This window comes from Pteropus medius, unplaced genomic scaffold (assembly GCF_902729225.1).
Source record: "Pteropus medius unplaced genomic scaffold, Ma_sr-lr_union100, whole genome shotgun sequence".
Lineage (NCBI taxonomy): Eukaryota > Metazoa > Chordata > Mammalia > Chiroptera > Pteropodidae > Pteropus > Pteropus medius.
This window is the reverse complement of record NW_024342467.1, coordinates 20,055,283-20,077,853: the sequence shown is the minus strand read 5'-3', so window position 1 is coordinate 20,077,853 and position 22,571 is coordinate 20,055,283. Positions and strand designations below refer to the sequence as shown.

Genomic DNA, 22,571 nt, shown 5'->3' with positions numbered 1-22,571 from the left:
AAAGAGGAAAAGAGGAACCAAAAAATGACCCAGAAAACCAGAAGTAAAATGGCAGACATACATCCAACCATATTGATAATAACGCTAAATGTGAATGGGTTAAATAACCCAATCGAAAGGTAGAGACTGTCGAACTGAGTAAGAAACAATATCCAACTACATGCTGTGTAGAGGAGATACACTCAAGACTCAAAGAAACAAGGAGGTTGCAAGTAAAAGGATGGAAAAAGATCTATCATGACAGCAACCCTAAGGGAGCTGGAATGGCCACACTGATATCAAAGAAAACCAGACTTTGAAACAAAAGGGGTTCCTAGAAGAGGGATATTTTCTAATAAGGGTCAATGAATCAGAAATACATAACCATTATAAACATATATGTACTTAGTAACATAGCTCCAGGATGCGTAAAGCAAAAACTTACAGAGTTAAAGGAGGAAACAGACAATACATGATTTATAAATAAGTGGAAATGAAACAGCTCACTTGTACATAACCATTGGGTTAAAGAAGAAACCATAAGGAAAATCTAGAAACATTTTGAGATGAATGAAAAGGAAGATGTAACATACCAATACTCATGCTATCCAGCTAAAGCCGTGCTTAGGGGGAAATTTATAGCTGTAGATGCTTCTATTAGTACAGAAGAAAGATCTCAAATCAATAACCTAAGCTTTTACTTTAAGATACCGGAAAAAGAAGTACAAACTAAACCCAAAATAGGAGAAAGAAACACAGAAGATTAGAGCAGAAATGACTAAAATAGAGGGAGGAAAAGAGAGAAAAGCAATAAAACCAAAAGTTCTTTGAAAAGCTCAACAAGAAATGAGAAAGCTTTAGGCAGACTATCCAAGAAAAGAGAGAATACTTGTGACATCCCCCCAGACTTCCTGCCTAGCTCTAACAGCCCACATAGACTGCGGACTTCCATCGCGGGGAAAAACGTATAGATCTCACCCAGGGCTGGCCCCTTCTTTTGAGGGTTGACGCCTCTACAGTCTCTGCTTACTTTGGGTTGCTCTTACGTGCCTTCAAATAGTTGTCTGCATTTTACCCAGAGTTATAATTATTTGAGGGAAGATTATTCTGATATAAGCTGCTCTGCCATTTCCAGAACTAGAACCTCCAGATGGCCTCTCAAAGAGGAAAGGGGGCGTTTCCAGGATAAAGGGAGTCAGCATAGGAAAAGTTTTAACATGGACACGTGATGTTTAAATCATGGGCTCGACATGTTCAGAAGACCAGCCCATCATTTATGAGCTACCAGCAGAGGCCAGCAAAATTCTCTCGACTTGACGGTAATAAGATTCTCAGCGAGCGTGGAGAGAGGTGATTCTTTCTGGTCCCCTTGACCCTGAAGCCTGAATGGACGAAATGATCTTTCTGCTCTTATTATAAGACTCGCCACGGTCTCCATCTGAGCTTGCAATCCAAATGGCTATTGTAAGATTCCTCTTTTTTTCCTCTATAAATCTAGAATCAGGAGACTAATAAGTAACACAGCTTTTAGAGTATGAAGACAAAGTAATCAAACACCAAGGACAACCATCACAAGTAGAAGACGACAGTTGATTCAGACTCCAGCAATGCTGCTGACCTAGAAAAAGAAGTCCCAGGCTTGGTTTCTTTCCTTGTCCTACTCCTAAATTCATAGCATTGTATCAAAATGGCTTCAAAGTTAAAAGAAAAAGATTTCCACATCAGTTCATTATGTATTCATCATAAAAACAGAAATAGGTCTATAAAAATTACCAAAAAAAAAAAATGGATAACTACAAATAAAATGTTACAGTTCTATGTAAAATTATTTCATAATAATTTCCAACGATAGAAAGCAAAATTTTTAACAATAAAAATGCTTTGAGTTAGGGTAGACATTGGCTCAGGCAAGCTATAATTTCTTAGATTAACTGAGACAGGGGCCGGACTCCTAGGAGGTGAGGGGAGCTGAGGAGGGATGAAGACTGGCTGTGGAGGGCGAGGATTTACGTAAATTCAAGAAATCTACGCGTGCAGGAAGGAGGAGAAATAGGACAACCGCAAAAAGGAGGACACGTAGTAACGCATCTTGGGAGACCTAAATATGTCCGCAGTCACCAGCGGAGGAAATGATGATGCTACAGGAAGAAAGAGCGGGGGATGGGAGTGCAGGGACGCTGTCAGCCGAGGGTCCCCTCGGAATAGCGGACACGGGATCACACCATAGGCCACGGAAAGGCAGCGGGAGGGACGTGATGTTGCCTGAAATCCACCTGGACCCCGACCGCGTGGAGGACCCCAGGGATCCCGGGCGCTGTGCCACAGGGAAGCCTTGATTTGTCCAACTCTGAGGAAACTTTCCTGGCGAGGCCACTATTTTGTAGATGAGAGAAGATGTTTCTGCATTTCTGGGCGAGGGGAAGGAACCTCATTCTCACCAGGGCCCAGAGGTATGAGCCGGAGGGGTGCCACAGAGAAGGTCTGAGGATATGCAAATCCGCCGGGACGTATCGGTGCCTGTGTGTTTTTATGTTTTTCTGGGGTGAGGGCATGTAGCTCTCACCTGATACTTAAAAAGTTGATTCCAGGAATATTAAATCAATAATAAAGAAAATTTTCAATGAAAAAAAAAAAATGACCTAATCGTGTTTCTTTTCCATATTTCCTCGATGCTATGAGGACATTAGGTGAGGGCCCCACTCCAGACAACTTGTTCTGTTTTGTCACAGTGCTTATCACTGTCGTTTTTCAATAGGCATTAGTATAATCGCTAATTTTCCTCACCAGTTCTGTGAGCTACACGAGGGTGGGAATGGCAGCTGTCTCGGTCACTTCCGTGTCTTCCAGTCCAGCACACTGCCTGACGCAGAGACGTGCTCGATAAATAGTGGCCGAAAGAATAAATGTGCATTTTTACGTGTTGTAATTACAACGGGTACAACTGCTTCTTCTGCCTTTCTGTAAATATTATAACGCATTTCCACAAGGCTAAAAGACTTATCATTTTTAATGGGTATTATCATTTTAACCCTTCCTGCCCCACTGAGCAGTGAACTGCCTTCAGTTATTCATGACTATAAGGCATGGTATAGCGTGCTTAGTATTTTCCATTTTTACGGACCGTTTCATTAAGATGTGCTCCCAGGAACTGGGTCACAGGTCAAAGGGTAAGGGCATCTCAAAGGCTAATGAATTATGCTGCCCAAGAGCTTACGAAAGGCCAGCGCGTCGTCACCGCCCTTCCCCAGCAATGAATGGGGACGCTGGTTTTATGACTACTTCAACATCGCATGTTATTGTTTTAGAAACCTTGCTAATGTCGTAAATTTAAAATGGTCCCTCATTGTTTAATTCGCTTATCTTTGATAGCTGAAAAGCTGAAGGGACTTTAGAAGTCCTGTCTGAGGGTTCCACTTTATGTTCACTTCAAATACGAGCTTTTCATAAAAAGAGAAAGGTAATCGGAGCCCCTAAATATACATGGCATCTTGTGATGCTTTTAAAAGGAGAAAATGCACCTTCTCTTTTTTCAAATGCGCTGTGGAGCTTGGCCCACAATTCACCAAAATGCTCCATTTTCTGGCAGCTGAGGTGCTTGGGGGACCCCAGCCAAGAGCCCTTTCCAGCATGGGGGTGGGGGAGGTGGAGGCCCAAGTGTGCAGTGGAGCTGGTGAGCGGTTGGCTGTGGTGGCCTCTCATGGGCCTGAGCCAGACTCCAAAAGGGACTGAGCTCCACAGGGGCTCCCATTTCTGCTTACTGGCCCCTTCAAGGAAGGTAGCAAGCTGCCCGCTGAAAGGAACTTCGCCAGGAATGGGATTACAATGAGTGTAATCGTGATCAGACACTAATCTGGCTCAACCCATTAAAAAAAAAATCTAACAGATACATGAATACTGACCACTCGAGACGGCATTCAAATTAAGCTCAGACTAAGCACGTGAGAAAAAGTAAACCAAGGATGCTGAAAAATCTCATTCTGGTATTTAAAAATAAATACAGATTACTGTTTTTTAAAGATATTTTTGAGTTCTTAGTTAAGATTTTTGAAGCAATTCATTTTGACCCTGAGCCTCCACGAAGGGGCGTCTGCTGCACGTTCCCCATCCTTCCACGAAGGGGCGTCTGCTGCACGTTCCCCATCCTTCCACGGGGGGTTGCGTCCTTGCTGCCGCCCTCTTTCTTCGAACCAAGCGTCTGCCCTCTTTCCACGAAGGGGCGTCTGCTGCACGTTCCCCATCCTTCCACGAGTCCCTTGTCAGCTCTCTTCGCAGGCCATGCAGCCCTCACACCACCACTAGGTCCGCTCCTGGATGCTCCCAGGACAGTGTCCACATCTGGAGTCCAGATCTCCTGCTGCCTCCTCCTCCAACCCCAGCCACTTTCTGAGGGACAAACACCACTAGGCCACGTCTGTTGCGCTATCCATCACGCTGTCAGAAGACCTGGGTGTCAGTCCTCCATCACCGGGCCCAGGGACCGCCCCTCTGAGCCTACTCCCACTTCTGGAATGGGCAGGGGTAGAAGCACCCACAGAGTCTGCTAAAGCTGATGCCCAGAGTCAAGAAGACCTTGGGAGATGGGCTGCAAAGTGACAGGGCTGATTTGACGATCTGAAAAGTCTCCCCTAGCTCTGACATTCTGGGGTCCTATATATGCCATTCAAATGTATTTTTATCACTTTATCCCCCGTATGTAGTACGATTTAGGCACAGAGTAAGCGCTCAACTCTCGCACAAACAAAATTAATTGGGAGTCCAAATCACAGTGAAAAACACTCCACAAACATGTCACAACAGAGCTAGGGCTTGTGAATATGCATGTGTGTTCCCAAAACGCCATCACCACTATAGGCACGAGCACTCTGCACCCTTAGGATATTCACACACATCTATGTGATAATTATTTACCTCCTATTTCCTTCTGAAAACACCTCAAAGCTATTCTAATTCCAATAATGCTCGCCACCAGGTTTGGCTGGAGGAGTCCCTGCCCTGCTACTTGTCCCTCGCTTGCTGGAGAGACGTATCCACTTTATCCCACACGTAAAAAACCAAAACAGGTCTCAGAGATCACCTGCTCCACCTGCGGGAAAAGTAAACTAAGAGCTGAACTTCAAAGCCAAATTCTGGGGAGAACACCTAGCAGCAGCAGGCCCGGGAGACTGGCAGGCACCTCGTATTAGACAACTTGGCAGATGGGGCAGGGGGCAGGTAACGCCTTCTTTAACATCCTCTGACGGGAACAAATCAATCTCGGGTTGGGCTTCTCAACGGAGAAGGAGGAGAAGGACATCAGTAACAATGACAATGTAAGATATGGATGACGATGATGACGGCGGCAGAAGCTAATTAGGGAAAGCATGCGCTACATTATTCTGGCGCTTACTATATATAATCTCTTTTATTTTGTACGTTGTCTCACTTAATTCTCACAAAAAACATCCCAGTGAAGTAGGTATCATTGTGACACTCCCCCCTCCGCCCCAATGTTAAAAAGAAACTGAGGCTGGTCAGTAACTTGCCCAAGAAGCCCCCCAGCTAGAACACGGCAGAGTGGATTCGAGCCCAGTCCATGCGCCCTCAGAGCCCGGGTTCCAGAGGGCGGAGGATGGATGCAGTCAGCTCGTGACTGACAGCTGAGTCACGACCTGCAGAGGCCAAGGGTAGAGCTGGGGGTGGGACAGACAATAGCTATAAGTCGGGCGGGCCTAGGGGCGGGTCCGCCATTGCTCTGGCCCTTCCAGGGAGAGTGTGACCTCCAGCTGGACATGACGGCCAAACAAACTATTGTGTGCCGCTTTGCAGGAAGCTGTTTGAAAAGGTCATTGAAAAATAATCTTACTAAATCAAGCTGTAGCAATATTTTTATTTCCTTTCATGCAATGCCACGTTTAAAGGCATTAGGTGGGCCAGTTTATAAAGCCTGGGAAACAAGTCTGTGTGACTCGAGCTGAGAAAAACAAAAGCGGTCTCACTCTTAAAGCAAAGAGCACAGCGTCAGATGGTGCTCCTCCTTCTCAGAGCAAGGCCTTGCTCTCAGCACCTAATGGATGTTTGACAAATAAAAGCCCCTCAAATGCAAAACACTTTTTCAGAGGAAGGTCACACGTCCTGACATTTAAGCATGTTAAATCATCTTCTCATGGTTCTACAGTTTTTCTTTTTAAAGAAAGACTTAAGAAATTGGTATACAGACTTAAGATTATTAACTGTATGGTTTATAGTTTATTTTTTAGATAAACGACAAATCGCTGTCACTTTTCTGGGAAATGGCTCTATACAGTGTTAGTAGACAAGAGAAATTCAGAGACCCCCGTCTCTCAAGCATCCCCCAACCTCCACTCTAAGCTATTACACCTGAATTAAGACAAAGAGTGTTTAAAGAGGTTAAAAAAACAAAACCTGGAACCCTACAGATCTATTGGAGGCGGGGGTCCATCCACGTGTGCACCATCCACCTCTTCCCAGAAAGCGTGTTTTGATGGTGAGTAGGGCAGATAGAACACGGAGGCCCCCAGACTCACAATGGACCCTGGAGAGAGGAAGCAGACAACAGAGTAGGAAAAGCAGAAGTTCCCCACCTTTGCCATGAGCCCAAGGATCAACCGAGAAACAGAAACCCCAGAGCTGTAGGCGGAGAGGAACCCCGAGAGCAGTTCTACAGGCCTCCAAGGAAGGTCCCCTGCTGGGCCCAGCAGCCAAGCAGAGGTGAGGTTGGTGGAAGCAGGGTGCACAGCTCCCCTCCACAGGGTCCCCCCACAGCTGCCCGTGTGCTGCAGAAGCCAGGAGAGCCCCAGCTCTTCTGAAATGGACGGGCTCGCTACCCGAAACCAGAGAACGTACACATCAGGCAAATGGCTGATAACTTTAAACTAAAATCCTAAAGTCATTACAAAATGCCCAATGTGAGGGAGAAAAAGTACTAGAAGTCACATTGTCTCGGAGACTCCCAAACACTGCTGCTGCTTTTTAGCATTTCATATTATCTACGTTTACATCATTTGAATATGTTACTGGTCGGATATAACCTGCAATTACACCTGTGAGGAAAATACCTCTTGAGAATAGCTTCCTTCTTATAAGACAAAGGCAAGAGCAGGTCCCCATGGTTGGGGCTGTCTGTCTGGACGTCACCAGTCCCACCTAGGTGGGATGTCAGTTCAGTGAGCGCAAAGCCCAAAGGCGTGTTGCCATCTGAAGTCTGGCTGCAAAGACAGGTAAAGAGGTTTGAAGTTTGCAGGATGTGTGTATTACTGAGGCCTTTCTTGCTGGCTCTGCCTATTAAATAAGACTATTTTCTTAACGAAAGGAAGAGGCCGGCAAACTAAAGATAAAAACTGGGTTCTTACAAGTACAATGATGACGTTTCCTTCTTCTCTTTTGGTGCAAAAAAATAAGGAACTTAATTGGTCACAAAAGCAAAAAGCTGACACCTACAGATTCTCTCTAAAGATGAACTCGTCCATAGTGATGGTGATAACAGACACTTCTTAGGAGGGTCATCCGGGGTCTTGTTACAATGCACACCGATTCAGGGGGTCCGGGGGGCGGGGCTGAGAGTCTGCATTTCTAACAAACTTCCGATGCTACTGATCTGCAGGCCATACTTTGAGTAGCAAAGCTCTACAGTTTGCCAAGAACTTTTCTTGTTGGTTCTCCAACCTGTCCACGGGGATGAGGCTATTATAAACTGGTGCAAAGAACAGAAGTGCCAGGTTATAGACCATGTGCCACTCGAAATGCAATTGGCTCCCAGGCTCTTATCGACTGGTTCCTTCTGGCCTTTTCTGGAAATGTTTGCTACTTGCTTGGCACTAGAAAGCTCAACCAGGGCCCGTAGTGTGAGTGAAAGAATGAACACACACGCATACGAAAGAAGGAAGAAGGAAGCTGAGTGTACTCGGCTCCCAGCTGGCCCCCGTGCTCATTCAGACCGTCTTGTAAAACTGTCGGCAGGCCATGTAGGGAGATAGGGGAACAATGCAAAGCCATCAGAAAGAGGGAGGAAGATGGGGAAGTAAGATGAGCAGCAGCTAACTTTTGGGGATCACTCAGCGCCTGACATGGCATTAAGTCTTTTACATCAACTGTCTACTTAATCTTTTTCAAAACTTCTGCGGACTAGGGATTATAAAGATTCCCACTCTATAGTCTAGGAAATTGAAGCACAAAGAGGATTAGTGACCCAAAATAACCCGGTTAGGAAGGAGGGGGCGGGCTCCAGACTCAGGCTGTCTGAGCCCCACACGACAAGCCCTGTTCCATGGCAGCCTCCTTCTGTGAGATCCCACAAGCGGTTAGTAACCCCAAGTTGGCTTAACTGTGCGGCCTCTCGGATCTGATATTAACACAGCTCCAAAGACCTGGTCGATATTTCCGGTGCCTGTGTTTTTATTACACGGAGACACCTAAGTACATGGGCTTCATGTGTTTACCGGCTTTGTCTGGTAACTGCAGTGGATACCGACAAGATGATTGTTTTTCGAGAAGTAACATTTTTAAAATTTCAAGACCAGACCCAGAATCTTCATAAACTCTTGGCCCCTAGTATGCTTTGATGGCTGGGTACATATTAAGAATTAATATAACCAATTAAGAATTACTATGACTCGCGTGCTCTGGCATTTAGAAATCCCGTCCACTACACTAACTCACTGGGGTCTCGTGTCGCTTCTCTGAGGTCAGGCAGCAGCACTGTCCTCATTCTACCTGTGGCGGCAATGAGGCTGCCAGGATGTTAAAATTCAGAGCCAGAGCCCAGGCCCCTCCCTCCCCTCACGTCATGGCCTGGTGCTTAAAAACTTAATTCGCTTTAGTGACAAATAAAATAAATTCTACAAATAAAATAATAGCGATTGGTGCTCATCTCTCTAACCAGGTTCTTTTTTGTTAACGGTATAGATTCTAATTAATGCCCAAAGTCACATACTTGGGGAGAGTCCTGAGCTACCCAGGGGAGCAGCTCAGTATGAGTTGGGGGTGCCCATGCGTGGTACTCGGGAGCCTGGCCCCCTTGGCCCCTGCCCAACCCGCTTTATAGAGCCGACCCCACCTCGCACACAGAACTCGAACCCATAATCGGCCAAGGATCCCAGCTGCGGGCCAGAGACACACCAGGTCACCTCCTCCAGCGAGTGGTGAAAACATTCGTCTGTGGTGGGAGGAGTTTCCCAATCCTCAGGAGGGACCTAAAAAGAGTCTCGAACTCGTGAACTTGCCTCTGAACTGGAAAAGGCACAATGGCGTTCACTTTCTTACTCTGCCACTTAGTTCATTTTCTTTGGGCAAGTTATGTAAACACGCCGGGGCTCAATTCTATCATCCATTTGCCCAGATAATGACACATACACGCAGAGGTTGAGCGGAGTGGCCAGCACAGAGTCCGGTACACGGGCGGCGTCCAGTGTGTGGCGTCTCAAGGCACAGGGACCCTGCTTCGGAGCTGGGCCCACAGCAGGGCAAGCCTCTGCTTTCACACAGCCCTGAAGCGCCAAGCGAGGTCAGGTTCACAAGCGTCAGTGGCATATGAACAATGTGGGGGTCTTGATTAAAAGTTTGCAAGGTTAAGAATATGAAATAACTGACCGATTTGCAGTAAGTGCTATCTCTGGCAACAGGGAGTTGAATTTTTCTGGTGTGTGGCCTTCTGCTCTAAGTTTGTGAATGTGTGGTAGAAAGAGTAAAATATTTACCTTTTCCAGGGCCTCTCTGTCAAGTAGTTCTTGCACAGCTAGAAGCTTGATGCTGTAAAAAAATTAAAAGCACACTTGAAAAAAAAAGCGCTTCATGCCACTGAGCATCACACAGGTCACAAGAACTAAAGTCTGAAATTTCAGCCTGCATTTCTACATCACCTCCCATCTTAAGGTGGCCTTTGGCTTGAATTGAAATTACCATTTCAGAACTATTAAAAATGTTTCTAAATTGTAAAAGTGATTTTACCGTATGATCTAGCAATCCCGCTTCTGGGCATATACCCCAAATATCTGAAAACATAGACTCAAACAGATATTTGCACATACTCATGTTCATAGCAGCATTATTCACACAATTGCCAAAGGTGGAAACAACTAAAGTATCATCAATGCATGAATGGATAAACAAAACATGGCACGTACATAAAATGGAATATTATGCAGCCTTAAAAAGAAGGAGATTCTGGCACGTGCTTCAGCATGGATGCCCCTTGAGGACATTATGAAATGAAATAAGCCAGACACAAAAAGACAAATGCTGTATGATTCCACTTAGATAGGGTATCTCAGAGACAGGAAGTAGAATAGGGGTTCTCTGGGGCTGGGGGAGGGAGAAATGGGGAGTCTGTTTAATAAGTCCACAGTTTCGGTTTGGGGTGAGCTAAAAGTTCCGGAGATGGATGCCGGAGACAGCCGCACGAGGTAAATATGCTCAATACCACTGAGCTGTACATTTATAAATGGCTAAAATTAGAGTTAAGTGTTATGTACACGTCACCACGAAAACATTCTAGAAGTAATGGATAGCTGCTTCATGCAAGGAATCTGAATAAATTCATAGGATATGAAGAAGAAAACAGTTGCCCATGTTCTGTATTAATCTTCCCCTGATGTCCCTTTGATGAAAACAAGCAAAAGGCTAAAATCACGGCTTGCAAAGAGGGCCTGCTCAGCCGCCCATCGACGGAGCCTACTGTGTGCTGGTAGCTGTGGGTGCACGATGCCAATGACATGCTCCCTGCCCACGAGGAGCTCGTAGCCTCTTGGAGGCCATGGTCAGACCAGAATATGACGTGCGGTGCGCCAAGTGGACAGGCCGAGACTCACAGAGGAGTCCAGCTCGGCAGAGGTCAGAGACGGCTTCGTGGAAGAGGGATGGAATTAGCCTTGTCAGTGGGGGAGGGGCTGGGAGAAAGGCCACCTACAGGGTGACTACAGAGGCGAAGGCACCAAGGGAAGAGAGAAGGCGTGGGGTGGACACACACTGCCAGATTCCAGTTTAGGGGCCAGAGCCCAGGCTGCAGCCAGCAACCGAGACGAGAAGGTTCAGAAGTAGATGCAGGTGTTACGGGGGAGGTATTTTCCCTTTGTAACAAGTGACTTTTGAAGTGTTCATGGACACAATGAGCAGGCATCCAAGGCTGGACTCCTCAGCACACAGAAGGAAGCAGGAGGGTTCAGCAAGATTGTTTAGGGAACAGGCCAGCTGTTGGTGTTTCTGTGTTCCCTCTTTACCCAACTAATCTGTTTATGGTGGCTGGTCACAATGTCCCCTGTCCCCACCAACCTGCACGGGCTGTCTGGAGCAGAAATGGGCACCCCCGTGCCACACACCTCCCTACAGAAGGGGCTATGCCCATGATAAGGTTCATCTTTACTTACAGAATTCTTTGTAACCTCTACGTACAACTTGGCGAGCACTATCCAACCAAATGCAATGATCGACTTAAAAGCAACTCCCGGAAGTGCCATAAAGGTTTTAAAGGCTTACAAGAAACCACTACCGTCACCAAGAACAATTTAGCAAACGTCAGGGCTGATGGACAGGATGCGCGGGCACTCCCTCTGCGCCGATCCCACTGACTTCCCTTCATCTCTTGCACACGTTTGCTTGTGCTGCTCCTCTGCCTCGGAAGCGTCTTCCCCCAGAGCTTTGCAACACGGACTCGAACTCATCGCATCAATCCGCTCCCAGTGCAAACGCTGCCTCCTCCAAGCAGCGTCCCTGGTCACCACGTTTTCTTTTGTTCAGAGCACTTACTGGTATCGTAAAGCATTTATTTGCTGGGGTGCTCTTGTCTGTTTCCTCCTACCCAGCACAGACATTCTCTGAGGCTGGGAGCGCTCACGGGCCTTCTCACCACTATGTCTGCAGTGTCCGTAACTGACACGTGGAAGGCAGCGCTCAAGGCCTGTTTACTGGCCTCCCGGCAGGGCCCAGAGGCCCATAAGCCAAGTCACGATGATAGCTCGCCCATTGCAGCTTGCAGAGGTAAAACCAGTGCAAAGCCTTAGTTTCTCCATCTGAAAAAGAATGCCCCAAATGACACGACTGTCCCTTGGTGAGAGGTGCTACGTGCCTTTGTATTAAACGCCTGCCATTAACAGGATGTGTCTGGTGACAGGTGAAAGCTACTGGCTACTCAGCACATTCTGATTCCAACGTACAAGTCTAGATTCTAGGTGGCCAATCTGGACAGCAATTTATAGGCTAAGGTCTTTCCTGTCATGACTCAAGTCTCTGAAGCTTAGATTGCTTCTGAGATAACCACCGAAAAATATTTATGTATATTTTAAATAGTCTCTCATTCCTGCTTCTCTTTATGATCATAAAGTCCAATTTAGGATCAGATATGAGCTATCAACAGGTCAGAGAAAAGGTTTAAACACTGTTAAGATATAACTCTCTTTTTCTCTCTGCAAAGACACTACATCCAAACCACTACAGTACATGAGCTAGAAACCAACAGTTTCAGGCAACGAATGAAAAGATATTAGAACATCTCCGGTTAACTCTTATTTAGGTCAAACCCTGAAGGCTGCTGCTCCCTGATCTCATCAGTCTACTTTCCTCTCGAATGGCGACGGCAAACGCTTAGCACGCACGTGGCTGTTCTCCAACCCTCTCCACCTCTTTCCCTGAGAATTTCCCCCTTTTCACTTAGATACAGCTTCAGAATTCTTCTCAACACCCCAGGAGCTACAACCAAGCTATTGAAGTTGGCACATGAGATTAAACTTGATTTAACATCTGCTCTAAAACCAATATTAATAGTATTATTGTGGGGGGCAGGTGCAGGAAAAAATACAGACATGCTTATACTACTAAAACCCAGCGACAGGAGGAGAGATTGTTTAAGGGGCAGGGGGAGAAAAGATGAGAAAGACGCAGAGAAGATGCTAGCACACTCGGATATATAGTCTGAGTTTCAAAATGGAAACCATGCATTTTAATAAGAAGCTACTGCTACGGCTGCTTATAATATGGGATTTCTTCAGGAAGCTGTGTTTTTTTCCCCCTTAAAGAGAAGAGTAAGCATGGCCCCCTCTGGGAATACATACTGCCCAGAGAACACAGGGGTGTCTGGGTGCTATGTGTGTGGAGGAGGGTGCCAAGATTGTTCTGCAGAAGCATGTGGGACCAGGCCTGCACACAGCGTTGGCTAAGCCACACTAAGGCGTGCAGGCTGTCCTTCGAGGGCAGGGAGCAGCCACTGATGGTGTGGTACAGGGCCCAGGACAGACGATGCTCAAAAAAGGTAGAAAGATGACTGGTGTGGAGAATGGGTTTGGGTGGCGGACGAGACTGGCGGCAGCGAGAGCCAGCGTGGAGGAGGCTTGTGTGGGGAAGTGGCCTTGGGCTACTCGCCTTAAGACCAGCAGCTGGCACGACCTGATGAAGAAGCGGGTGCGGGGAAGCGAGAGGAAGAGCAGCTCAGCTTCCGGCTTGCGAAACTGGGTGCTGAAGGGACCATCTCCTCAGGGAGCAAAGCGGGGCTGCAGATGGTGAGTTCGATCTGGGACACAAGTTTAAGGGCCTGTGGGGCCTGCGAGTGGAGAGCGAACAGGCAGCTGGCTGGACCTCCAGTCCTGGGTCTAGACGTGGACATTGGGAGCATGGAGATGGGCGTCTGGGGAAACCAGATGCCCCAGGAAACCGTGTGGAGGAAAAAGACAGCCAAGGACAGAAGCCCAAGGTCCATCAGCATTTAAGAGACAGGCAGAGGACAGGTGCCTGTCAGGGAAAAGGAACCACTAGGAGGGTCGAGAAAACCCAGAAGCACATGGCCCAGCAGCCGAGGGGAGAGGGTGATGCCAGATACGGGTGGCAGTAGTTCTGATTTTGAGGGACGCCAGAGAAGGTCAGGCTGGTGTTCTTGGAGAGAGAGGTTTCAGGGAGTGGTGGGGACAGTGCCAGATTTTAGTGGGTGAGGAGTAGGTGGGAGATGGAGAAGGGGAAGCACTTAGATGGAAATCTAGGTAGACATGTAAGGTGGCTTCTCACAGCACGGTTTGCTAAGGGGTAGAAGGCAGAGCCCTGAGCCTTCACCTTGTCAATGTGCAGTAATTATTAAAGTGTAAATGGACGGCCCCTCTCACGGCTCCTCACTGTCCTCCCCAATAATATAATCATAGGAGTGTTCCTCTCCGAGAGTAATGACCATTTGCATGAGTGGCGGGTGGGGGTGGGATAAGAGTCATTGTTTTGTACTGTAATACAGCATGTCTACAACCTCCTCTGCAAGAAAAGGGGAGAAGAATGTGAAGATCCTCAAACTTCAGAGCCACGCCAAACCCCAGAGCCACCAGCTCTATCCCGAGTGTCCCAGTCCAGACTGCCACCGGGTTGGAGGCCAGCGAGCGAGCAGGGAGGGGTTTTCACGTGCATCCTCAGCACAGGAGACCAGCAGGGGGACACCCCAGGCTGCCTGCCAGCAGGGAGAGAGGGGACCCAAGAGGAGAGGATGGAGAGAGGGTGGAATCATAGCCGGCTGGTGGCCACAGGCGACGGCCACTCTCTATTCACATGTCCTGGTATAGGACCTGGGGGCCACCTGTGAAACTCCATGGAAGTCAAATTAAGAAACTAGGTCAACCCAGGTCTCTGAACTCTTTCCCCTCCCCTCCCAAGGAAGGCTCCATGTTAACTGCCTCCGAGTAGGGGAAGGGCGAGTTCTCTTCCGATCCATCGCCACATCTTAGAAGAGGCCACCGGCTTAGACGCGGACTTGTCTTCCCCAATGCGGTGTATTCCTCCGCCATGGGCTCGCGGCGGGGACGGCCTGGCCGACGTCAGCCTCTAGATGTCAGCAGCCCGCACGCCTGGGAAGAGAGAACAGGCTTCGAGGGACGGTGCGGGTTCTCCCAGCCCCTCACCCCCTCACTGCCAAGCACGGGCTTGAATCTCGCCCTCCTTCCAAGGCGAAGTGCTGATTAGAACAGAACGGTCCACGTGGAATTTAGCTTGGGCAGCTGTTCTTGGCAGGTTTGGAAGAGCCAGTCTGCAAAACAGTGGACAGGCAGTTTCTCTGATGACAGCACCATGGTTTTGGTTCCATTCCGGGTTTCAACGGCTTGAATCAATTATGGAAATTTCCATTTCTTAGAAATTTCTTAGAAAATTGGCCACTCCATTCAGATTTAAAATTTTTGAGCACAGAATTGGGCTAGTAATCACTTTTAACTCAAAAACAACCTCTGCTTCTGTGGTCATGTACCCTTCCTTGCTCTTTAATGAATGTAAATATTTTTTATTTATTTTAAAAGTTACATTTGTGAGAAATCGGTCTGTTTTGTTGGTCTTCTGAAAAAACTGGCTCCAGGATTTACCAAGTCTACCATTCTTTAACTAATTTATTAAGGTTAACCTTCATCTTCATGACTTCCTTTTCTTCGATTTTCCATTGTTTTCTTTAGTTTCTGTTTGGCTTCTTGGGTTGGATATTCATCTATTCAAATGATTTCTTCTACATAAAGCCATAAACTTTTCCCTAAGTAAATACTGTCCTTGTTTCAAATTTCATTATGTGACCCTCCCGTTACTTTCTGCCCAGTCTGCAGTTGCTATTAGGATCTCTTACTGGACTCTACAGTATTTGGACTGCATTTTTCTGTCTCTGAGTATTTGGGTTTTCAATGTTATGATCTGTATTTTTTATAATTCTAGCATACTGTGGCTAAAGGAAGTTCCCTGGACATTTTCTGCTTTTAAAAACCTATCGGTACTTTTTGGGGTCTACTTTACGACGAGTTTTGTTCTTCTATCTCCCAGTGTAAGGGCACGTCAAGAACTTGTGTCTGGATGTCCCAGTGCACACCTGTTTTGCATACGGGTGTGGGGGTTAGGGAAGGGCTCCGACTCAATCTGCGAGACTTCAAGCTGTGCCCCCTACTGGTGCAGGGGGCAGGGAAGGGATCTGGCATCTGGCCCTGCAGCCTGGAACAGAAACGACCGAGGTAAAGTACCTAGTACTGTGTAAGCCTGCGACATCGCTGGGGGCAAAGCCGAAGCTTTACCTCCTTCAGGCACCTGGTCAGCAGAAGGCAGTGCTCTTCGGAAAAGATGAAAATGCTGAGGAAATAGAAGGCAGCAGGGAAAGAGGGAGACCGAAGACATGATGCATCGACTCCATGAAAGAAGCCAGGGCCATGAGTCTACAGGAGCTGAGCGGGGCTGTTGAGGGCGGGACACTGTGGATGTCACTCATTCGCAGGGTCGCCAGAAGTTGGTACTAACGCAACAACACGTCACACACGAACCTCCGTCCATGGTGGACAGTGGTACTAATATTATTCAGAGCCTTTCTTTAGCCGTTAATACTTCTCTAAATATTAGAATAAAGGAAACAATATTTTTTTTGGGGGGGTGGGTGGTACCAACATACTTTAGACAACGGCATCACAAACCTTTACCTCTTCCTCGCTTCTTGATGGCTCTTGACAGTACTCCAGGGTTTTGATCCAAAATACAGCCACAATGTTGTCTTTCATTCTATGGCTTAAGAAAAATATGTGGCATTTGTATGTGTTTGGTCACCAGATTCCAGGGCTTATTCTTCGGCATGATTTTGTTTTATGTCTTGAGCTTCTGCGATATATCTTTGAAGTAAAATTTAAAGAAAGGAACTTGTTTGTATATGTTTCCAAATCCTTCCATGTCTGCAAATATTTTTTGATTGGTTTGATATGCAAAAGACAACTCAATTCAATATGAAATTGTTGAGTTATGACGTTACCCCCAAAACTTTGTAGATGGTTTATAAATTTACCTGATAATCAGAGCTTTTAATATTTCAGATTCCCTGAACCCGCATCTAGGTAGGAGTGATACGGAACCTGGGAATATATCTGAATCGAAAAAAAAAAAAGTCCCCTGGGGTTATAATCTTCCGACAGGTTCTGCAGACACAGGCGCTTTGTTGCAGAGCACAAGTCTAGAGTCACCTCGATTTTTGCTACTCTTTTCTTTGTTTGGATTCTTGCGAAATGTTTTTCCTACTTCATCCTTGTTACCCTATATTCTTCCCAGGGTATGCCCCGATGCGGGTCTCTTTTCCCTAAGTTTGTTCGAATGTGGCGGGTGACTCCTTTCTATTCATCCAGAGTCTCTTCAGCTCAGGGAAGTGTGTGATGCCTGATCACTGATCCCAATAATTGTCCACTCCAGGAACCCACATGTGAGCCGACAGCTCTTCCACATGCATAACCTTCTGTCTTGTTTGTGACTTTCTTCCTTGTGTCTTCCAGAACCACGTCTTAAGTGTTTTTTCCTCCATTCACACCACTGCTTTTATTTTCCATAGCATTTGTATTAGTTTTCTGCTGCTGCTCTAAAAAGTTATGAGAAACTTGGTGACTTAACACAACAGAAATGTATTCTCTTGTAGTTCTGGAGGCCGGAAGTCTGAAATCAGTATCCGGGGGCCAAAATCAAGGTGCTGGAATGGTCATAATCGCTCTAGAGGTTCCAGAGGAGAATCTGTTCTCTGCCTCTTCTGCTTCTGATGTCTGCCACCTTTCCTTGGCTTGTGGCCACATCATTCCATCCCTGCCTTCGTGGTCATACTGCCTTCTCTTCTGTCATCAAATCTCTCTCTGCCCATCTCTTACAAGGACACTTGTGATTGCATTTAGAGACTGCCGGGTGGAGGATAACCTCTTTGTCTCTCAAGATCCTTACCTTAATCACATCTGCAAAGTCGAGGGTTTTTTGTTTGGTTGGTTGGTTGCATTTTTTATCGCCATGTAAGGTGGTTTAGCATTCAGGGGTGGCTATTCTTTGGGGGACACTACTCGGCTGACCACACTCTGATACTCTTCCGTACTCTTGCTAATTTGGATTTTAGTTCTCCTACAGGATTTTGTTTCCCCCAAACCTTCCCTTACTTAAACCAGCTCCTTTCAGGTTTTGTGTTCCTGTTCCAGGGAGGCCATGCCTTTGTGTTAGCAGAGGAGTCCACGCATTTTCCCCAGAGTCCCTTCTGGATCCTGCTGTAGATGATTTTCTAGAAGTGAAAACTGTTTCTGGGTCTCTAGAAGCTGCTGCCTTTACCTTGCTCTGCAAGACTTTCCCCCAAAACTTTTTTTTTTGTCTTTATTCATTCTTAAACAGGGAAAAGTCTGTCCAGTCCAAAGACTTTCAACAGACATTGTGAGTGGGCAGTGGTTCCATTTTCTGTCCACCTGTGTAAAGAATGGATCTCCTCTGCACACCTGCTGTGGGGGGCGGGGAGGGGCGCAGCTTCCAGTCAACTCGGAACCTTCGCTCTAATGAGGTTCGCCTTCTCCTCAGAGACTCTCGATCAACTCAAGGCAGAAAGCACCCTACTTCTCAGCATGCACCCTGCTTGTAGCACTTTGCTTTGGGGGACTAGACTTACTAGAATGCACCGAAATCATGTCCGTTTACCTCACATCCCATCTGGCTATATTCCATTGTTTCCTTATTCTACTTGGATATATGACAAAAAGAAAGAAAGGAAAGAGATAAGTTAACAAGGACCCACGTCCAAGGCAGTAACTGAGGGTAGAAAAGAAAGGCCAACCAGTTGGACTTTGCTTCCAGCGTGTGGGTCAGGGATCAATGATGGAGAAGGTAGAAGTTATTTTCGGCCTGTTTTCGGGAAGTGTGGGGTAGTGGTAAGGGAGGGCCTCGTCTTCGTGAACCTTCGTGCCATGATTTAAATCCTGAGCAGGGTCCTTCAGCCCAGCTCTACCGGCCTCATCGCTATCACCAGTTGACACCAGGAGATTCTGGCATTTGTCAGTCCTTTCTTTCTTATGTTTTGCTGGCCTGTGAGTTTTCATGATTTGTGTGTGTGTGTGTGTCATCATGGTTATCTCAAGGAATGATCAGGAGGTGCTACAAGCCATGGGACACGTGGAACCAAGGTCAAGGCTGTGTCTTCCTCATGAACAATGGCTGCCAAATGTTTCTGAGAGGATGTCTCTGAAAGGCAGGACGATGTCTGGTCTCCCATTTTTAGCAACTAGCTTGCTCGGCAAACGAAAAGACTGGCTCCCTCTCAGACCACGGGGCTCTTTACCCGCCATGCCGGGCAAGTACCCCAAAGGGACTCCATCTCCAAGTCGGGTCTCGTTCCGCAGGGCTTCAGGCCCCCCAGGTCCTGGCTCACAGGGAGACCCACAGTGTGGAAACAGGACAGCGCTTTCTGAAAATCTCCAGAAGCACAAACCTCTGGAAAGGCCAGAGGCAATGAAGCCTGACGTTCACTAAAAACAACTGAAAATGATCAGACCCAAGATGGGGCAGTTGAACAGTGGAAGAGAGGTCGGCTCCCAACTGGAGTCTGGAAAATGCGTTTCCACATCCACTTTTTTGGTCAGCAGCAAACTGCCTACTTACTGCCACTTCTGAAAAGGCTAACACGTTTAACCTGATCTGAGGTCTGAGGCCCCACAGGAAAGCCCATTAGAAAGCTAACGGCATGGTTTAACCACAGGACATAAAACTACACCAGACTGGACAACTTTGTTCCTGGGAAGTTCAGAAGGAAAGGCACAGGGACAGACTGAAACGCAGACAGGACCGATGAAGCGGGGGAGGAGAACGTCGCTGGCCAAGTGTTTTCCAGATGTCAGGGACTCTGCTGAGCTTGTCTCGGGCTATTTCACCAACGCACTGCAGATTCTCAGAAGATTTAGATTCCAGCTACAAAGGATTCACGGATTGACTGTATGAGCTACGTGCGACAGCGTTAGTTTCTCTTACTCCTGCCTTTGGGATAGTTCATCTTCAACTGAAGAGGCAGGGATTTCGACTTCTATTTTACGGCTTCAGAATGATTAGGCGGCTTATGTAATGAGTTTATAAAAATTAAAGCAGGATAAAGCAGTCGTGAGCGACCAGGTACATGTGAACAAGAGTGGCCGGCATGCTGTAGGGAAATCAGGGAGGACCTATCCCACAAGATGACATTTGAGCAGAGATTGGGTTTTCCCATCTATAAAATCAAGATAATGATTCTATTTAATTGGATCATTGTGAGGATTCAATGAAATGATACTTATTATAGGGTACTGACTTCAAGTATAGAGTTGGTATCCAATAAATGATAGCTATTAATATTTAACTTCAATCGATCTGGACAACATCTGATACACTATTCTCATCTTCTTCAGAACTGATAAGGATATAGAGCTTTCAATCCTAAGAATCATACTTAAATGGGTTCTAAATGACCGGCAAACAGTCCGGAAGTGTTTCTGGAAAGCGGGGAGTCTCTAAGTCCAGATTTCACAGTGCCGGGCCTTCGTGAAGTTGGGACTTTCAGTGCCCCTGTTCCTATAGAATAATTCGATTAAATTCCTTAACACTTAGCACTTTAATTCCAGATCGATCCGGGCTTCACTCTCTCAAAGAAGTACAAAGAATATTATAACATTTCTGGAGGTGAGCAGGCAACACAGTTTTGTTCTCCGTCATCCACGACAGCTGAACACAAAAAGATGCACAGGTAATAAGCAAAATATATACCGTAGAACTGATTCTTAAACACTTTCAAAGCTATAACATATATTCCAATTGCAAGTCCCTTTACCGAAAGATGATAAGGATGAAAACCCCCAAAGATAAGGCTGTATAACATGTTGCAAAGAAATGAAGTATCAGGCTATTTTAAGTTAAAGGGTTAAACTCTTTCCTCAAACTAAGAAAAATTATCCACTATTTTTGTTATTTCTGTAAGAATTGCGGTATAGCTTTAGGTTCATTATCAGGCAGCGGGGTAAAGAAAGGGAAGAAACGTCCTCGTCAGCCCACCATCTGCCACCCATGGAGCCAGGTGCCTCATAAACATCCCATCTTCTCTGCACAGTGTCACAGGGACCGGGCACCATCAGCTCTGTTAGAGATGGGAATGTGGGGCTACGTCGCGTAGCAAGAGCTAGTGATGCCGGCCACTCAAGCCCCGGGCTCAGAGCCCTGACGCTATTTCTCGGTTTCAATCCACATTTCCTCCTGGTGCCACATCCAACGGGTGACAGATGAAGCCTTGCAACTTGGGTGAAGTTCTTGTTGGTCACTGTTAATCCGAGTGGTTATGATGACTGGGCCCAGATGTCCCTAAACCAAGGGGGTCCTCAAACTGGTGCCATGTACCTCTCTAATCCAAGTGAACTGGGGACTTTTCCTCGGAACTCTGTTTTTCCCCTTAATTTGTTTCAGCACATTTTCACACAAGAAGGAGCCATCTGCCCAGTACGATCAGAAAAACGCTGCATGTATCATCTGAACATAATATTCCTTCAGAGAAAATACTTTGCCCAGCCTTCGCCCCCAGACGCTTTTCCCGAATCCTCTTTGGTTACTCTTTGGCTTGCATTGGGGGAGGGAGAAGAAACCACCAGATCAAAAGAGCTTTGGTGTCTACTGTGGGAACAGTGTCCCCGTCCTGCCCGACCTCACCTGGTTAACAGGTGAACACTGTAGCTGACCAGTTCCCATCTGCACTTCCACCTTCCTGTGGTCCTCCCCCAGCTAGCAGCGTGGTCAGAATCTCGTGGGGTGACCTCGTCTTCCCTCTCCATTCACTAGGCTTCCTCCCACCATTTTGATCTTTTCTATCACATACATATTTCCTTATGTGCACCAAATCCTGTGAGTATGGAAGTGGGCAACACATATTTTTCATGCATTCTGGTCAGCAATCAAGTCAATGATTAAGATTGGGGGGGGTCTCCCTCCTTTTGAACTTTGGGATTCACAGGGGACTCCCTGTTACCTAGATTTTTCGGTAAATGTCCACGAGGTTAGGGTTTGCCATCTAGTTGCTCTTTTTGTTCCCTATACTTTATGAAAAAATTTCAAGCCTTCGGGAAAATTCTGAGACCTATACCGTGAACACCTATACACCTGCCACCCACATTCCACCGTGGTTAGCGTTCCACCGTGTGCTTCATCACACACCTGTCCATCTAACCATTCACCAATTCGTCATTTCTTTTTTTTTTTGATGCATTTCAAAGTAAGCTGCAGCCCAATGACGTGGCTTCTGATGCTATTTACGCGAAGGCCGGCCTCAGGGTAACTCCACTGCTTTCCAGCTGAACCCCGCCCTGCAGATTCTCAGACCCCTACGTGAAACTCTGCCCTCGGCTCTACTTAAAATCTCCCCACCCCTATATTAACGCTTCTCCTCCAGAGCTTTCTCTCAGACACCCCCTCAAGCTTTCCTTCTTTGGGGCCCCTCCTAAGCTGGATGTACTCCCCATTCTCTGCCCACCCACTCCTCCTCTTCCATCCGCTGTTTTCATCCTAAGCCTGTCAAGCCACAATAAAATGAATATTTCTAAAGCTCAAAAAAGCTTTACATGTGATCCCATATTTTCAGCCATGAAAAGAGTGATAATTTCACGTACTACGCGGTCAAAATGACTCCTCGGGGACACTTCAAGACGAAACGAGACTGGCTCTGCTCTCGGCCCTGTCCGCCCATCGCCCAATATTCTGTAACAGACGGAGTGTCACACACGCCCAGCTAGGCTTGTCACTGCTGCTTTCAACTAGTCATTGCCACTGTCTTAAGAAGTTAATTACCTCTTTTATTTTTCAGGAAGAGAGTAAGAGTGAGTAACTGAACGTTCCAAAGGAAAAAA

General features: G+C 46.7%; 1 protein-coding gene across 2 annotated transcripts in view; it reads right to left on the bottom strand.

Annotated features, from left to right (window-relative positions):
* Window positions 1-22,571, bottom strand: part of EEPD1 (endonuclease/exonuclease/phosphatase family domain containing 1) — an 89,630-nt gene that overhangs the window by 26,323 nt on the left and 40,736 nt on the right. For both annotated transcript variants that reach the window (XM_039862750.1, XM_039862749.1), the window contains exon 3: window positions 9,672-9,723. In XM_039862750.1, coding sequence (XP_039718684.1) covers window positions 9,672-9,723 — 52 coding nt within the window. The remainder of the gene's footprint in view (window positions 1-9,671; window positions 9,724-22,571) is intronic.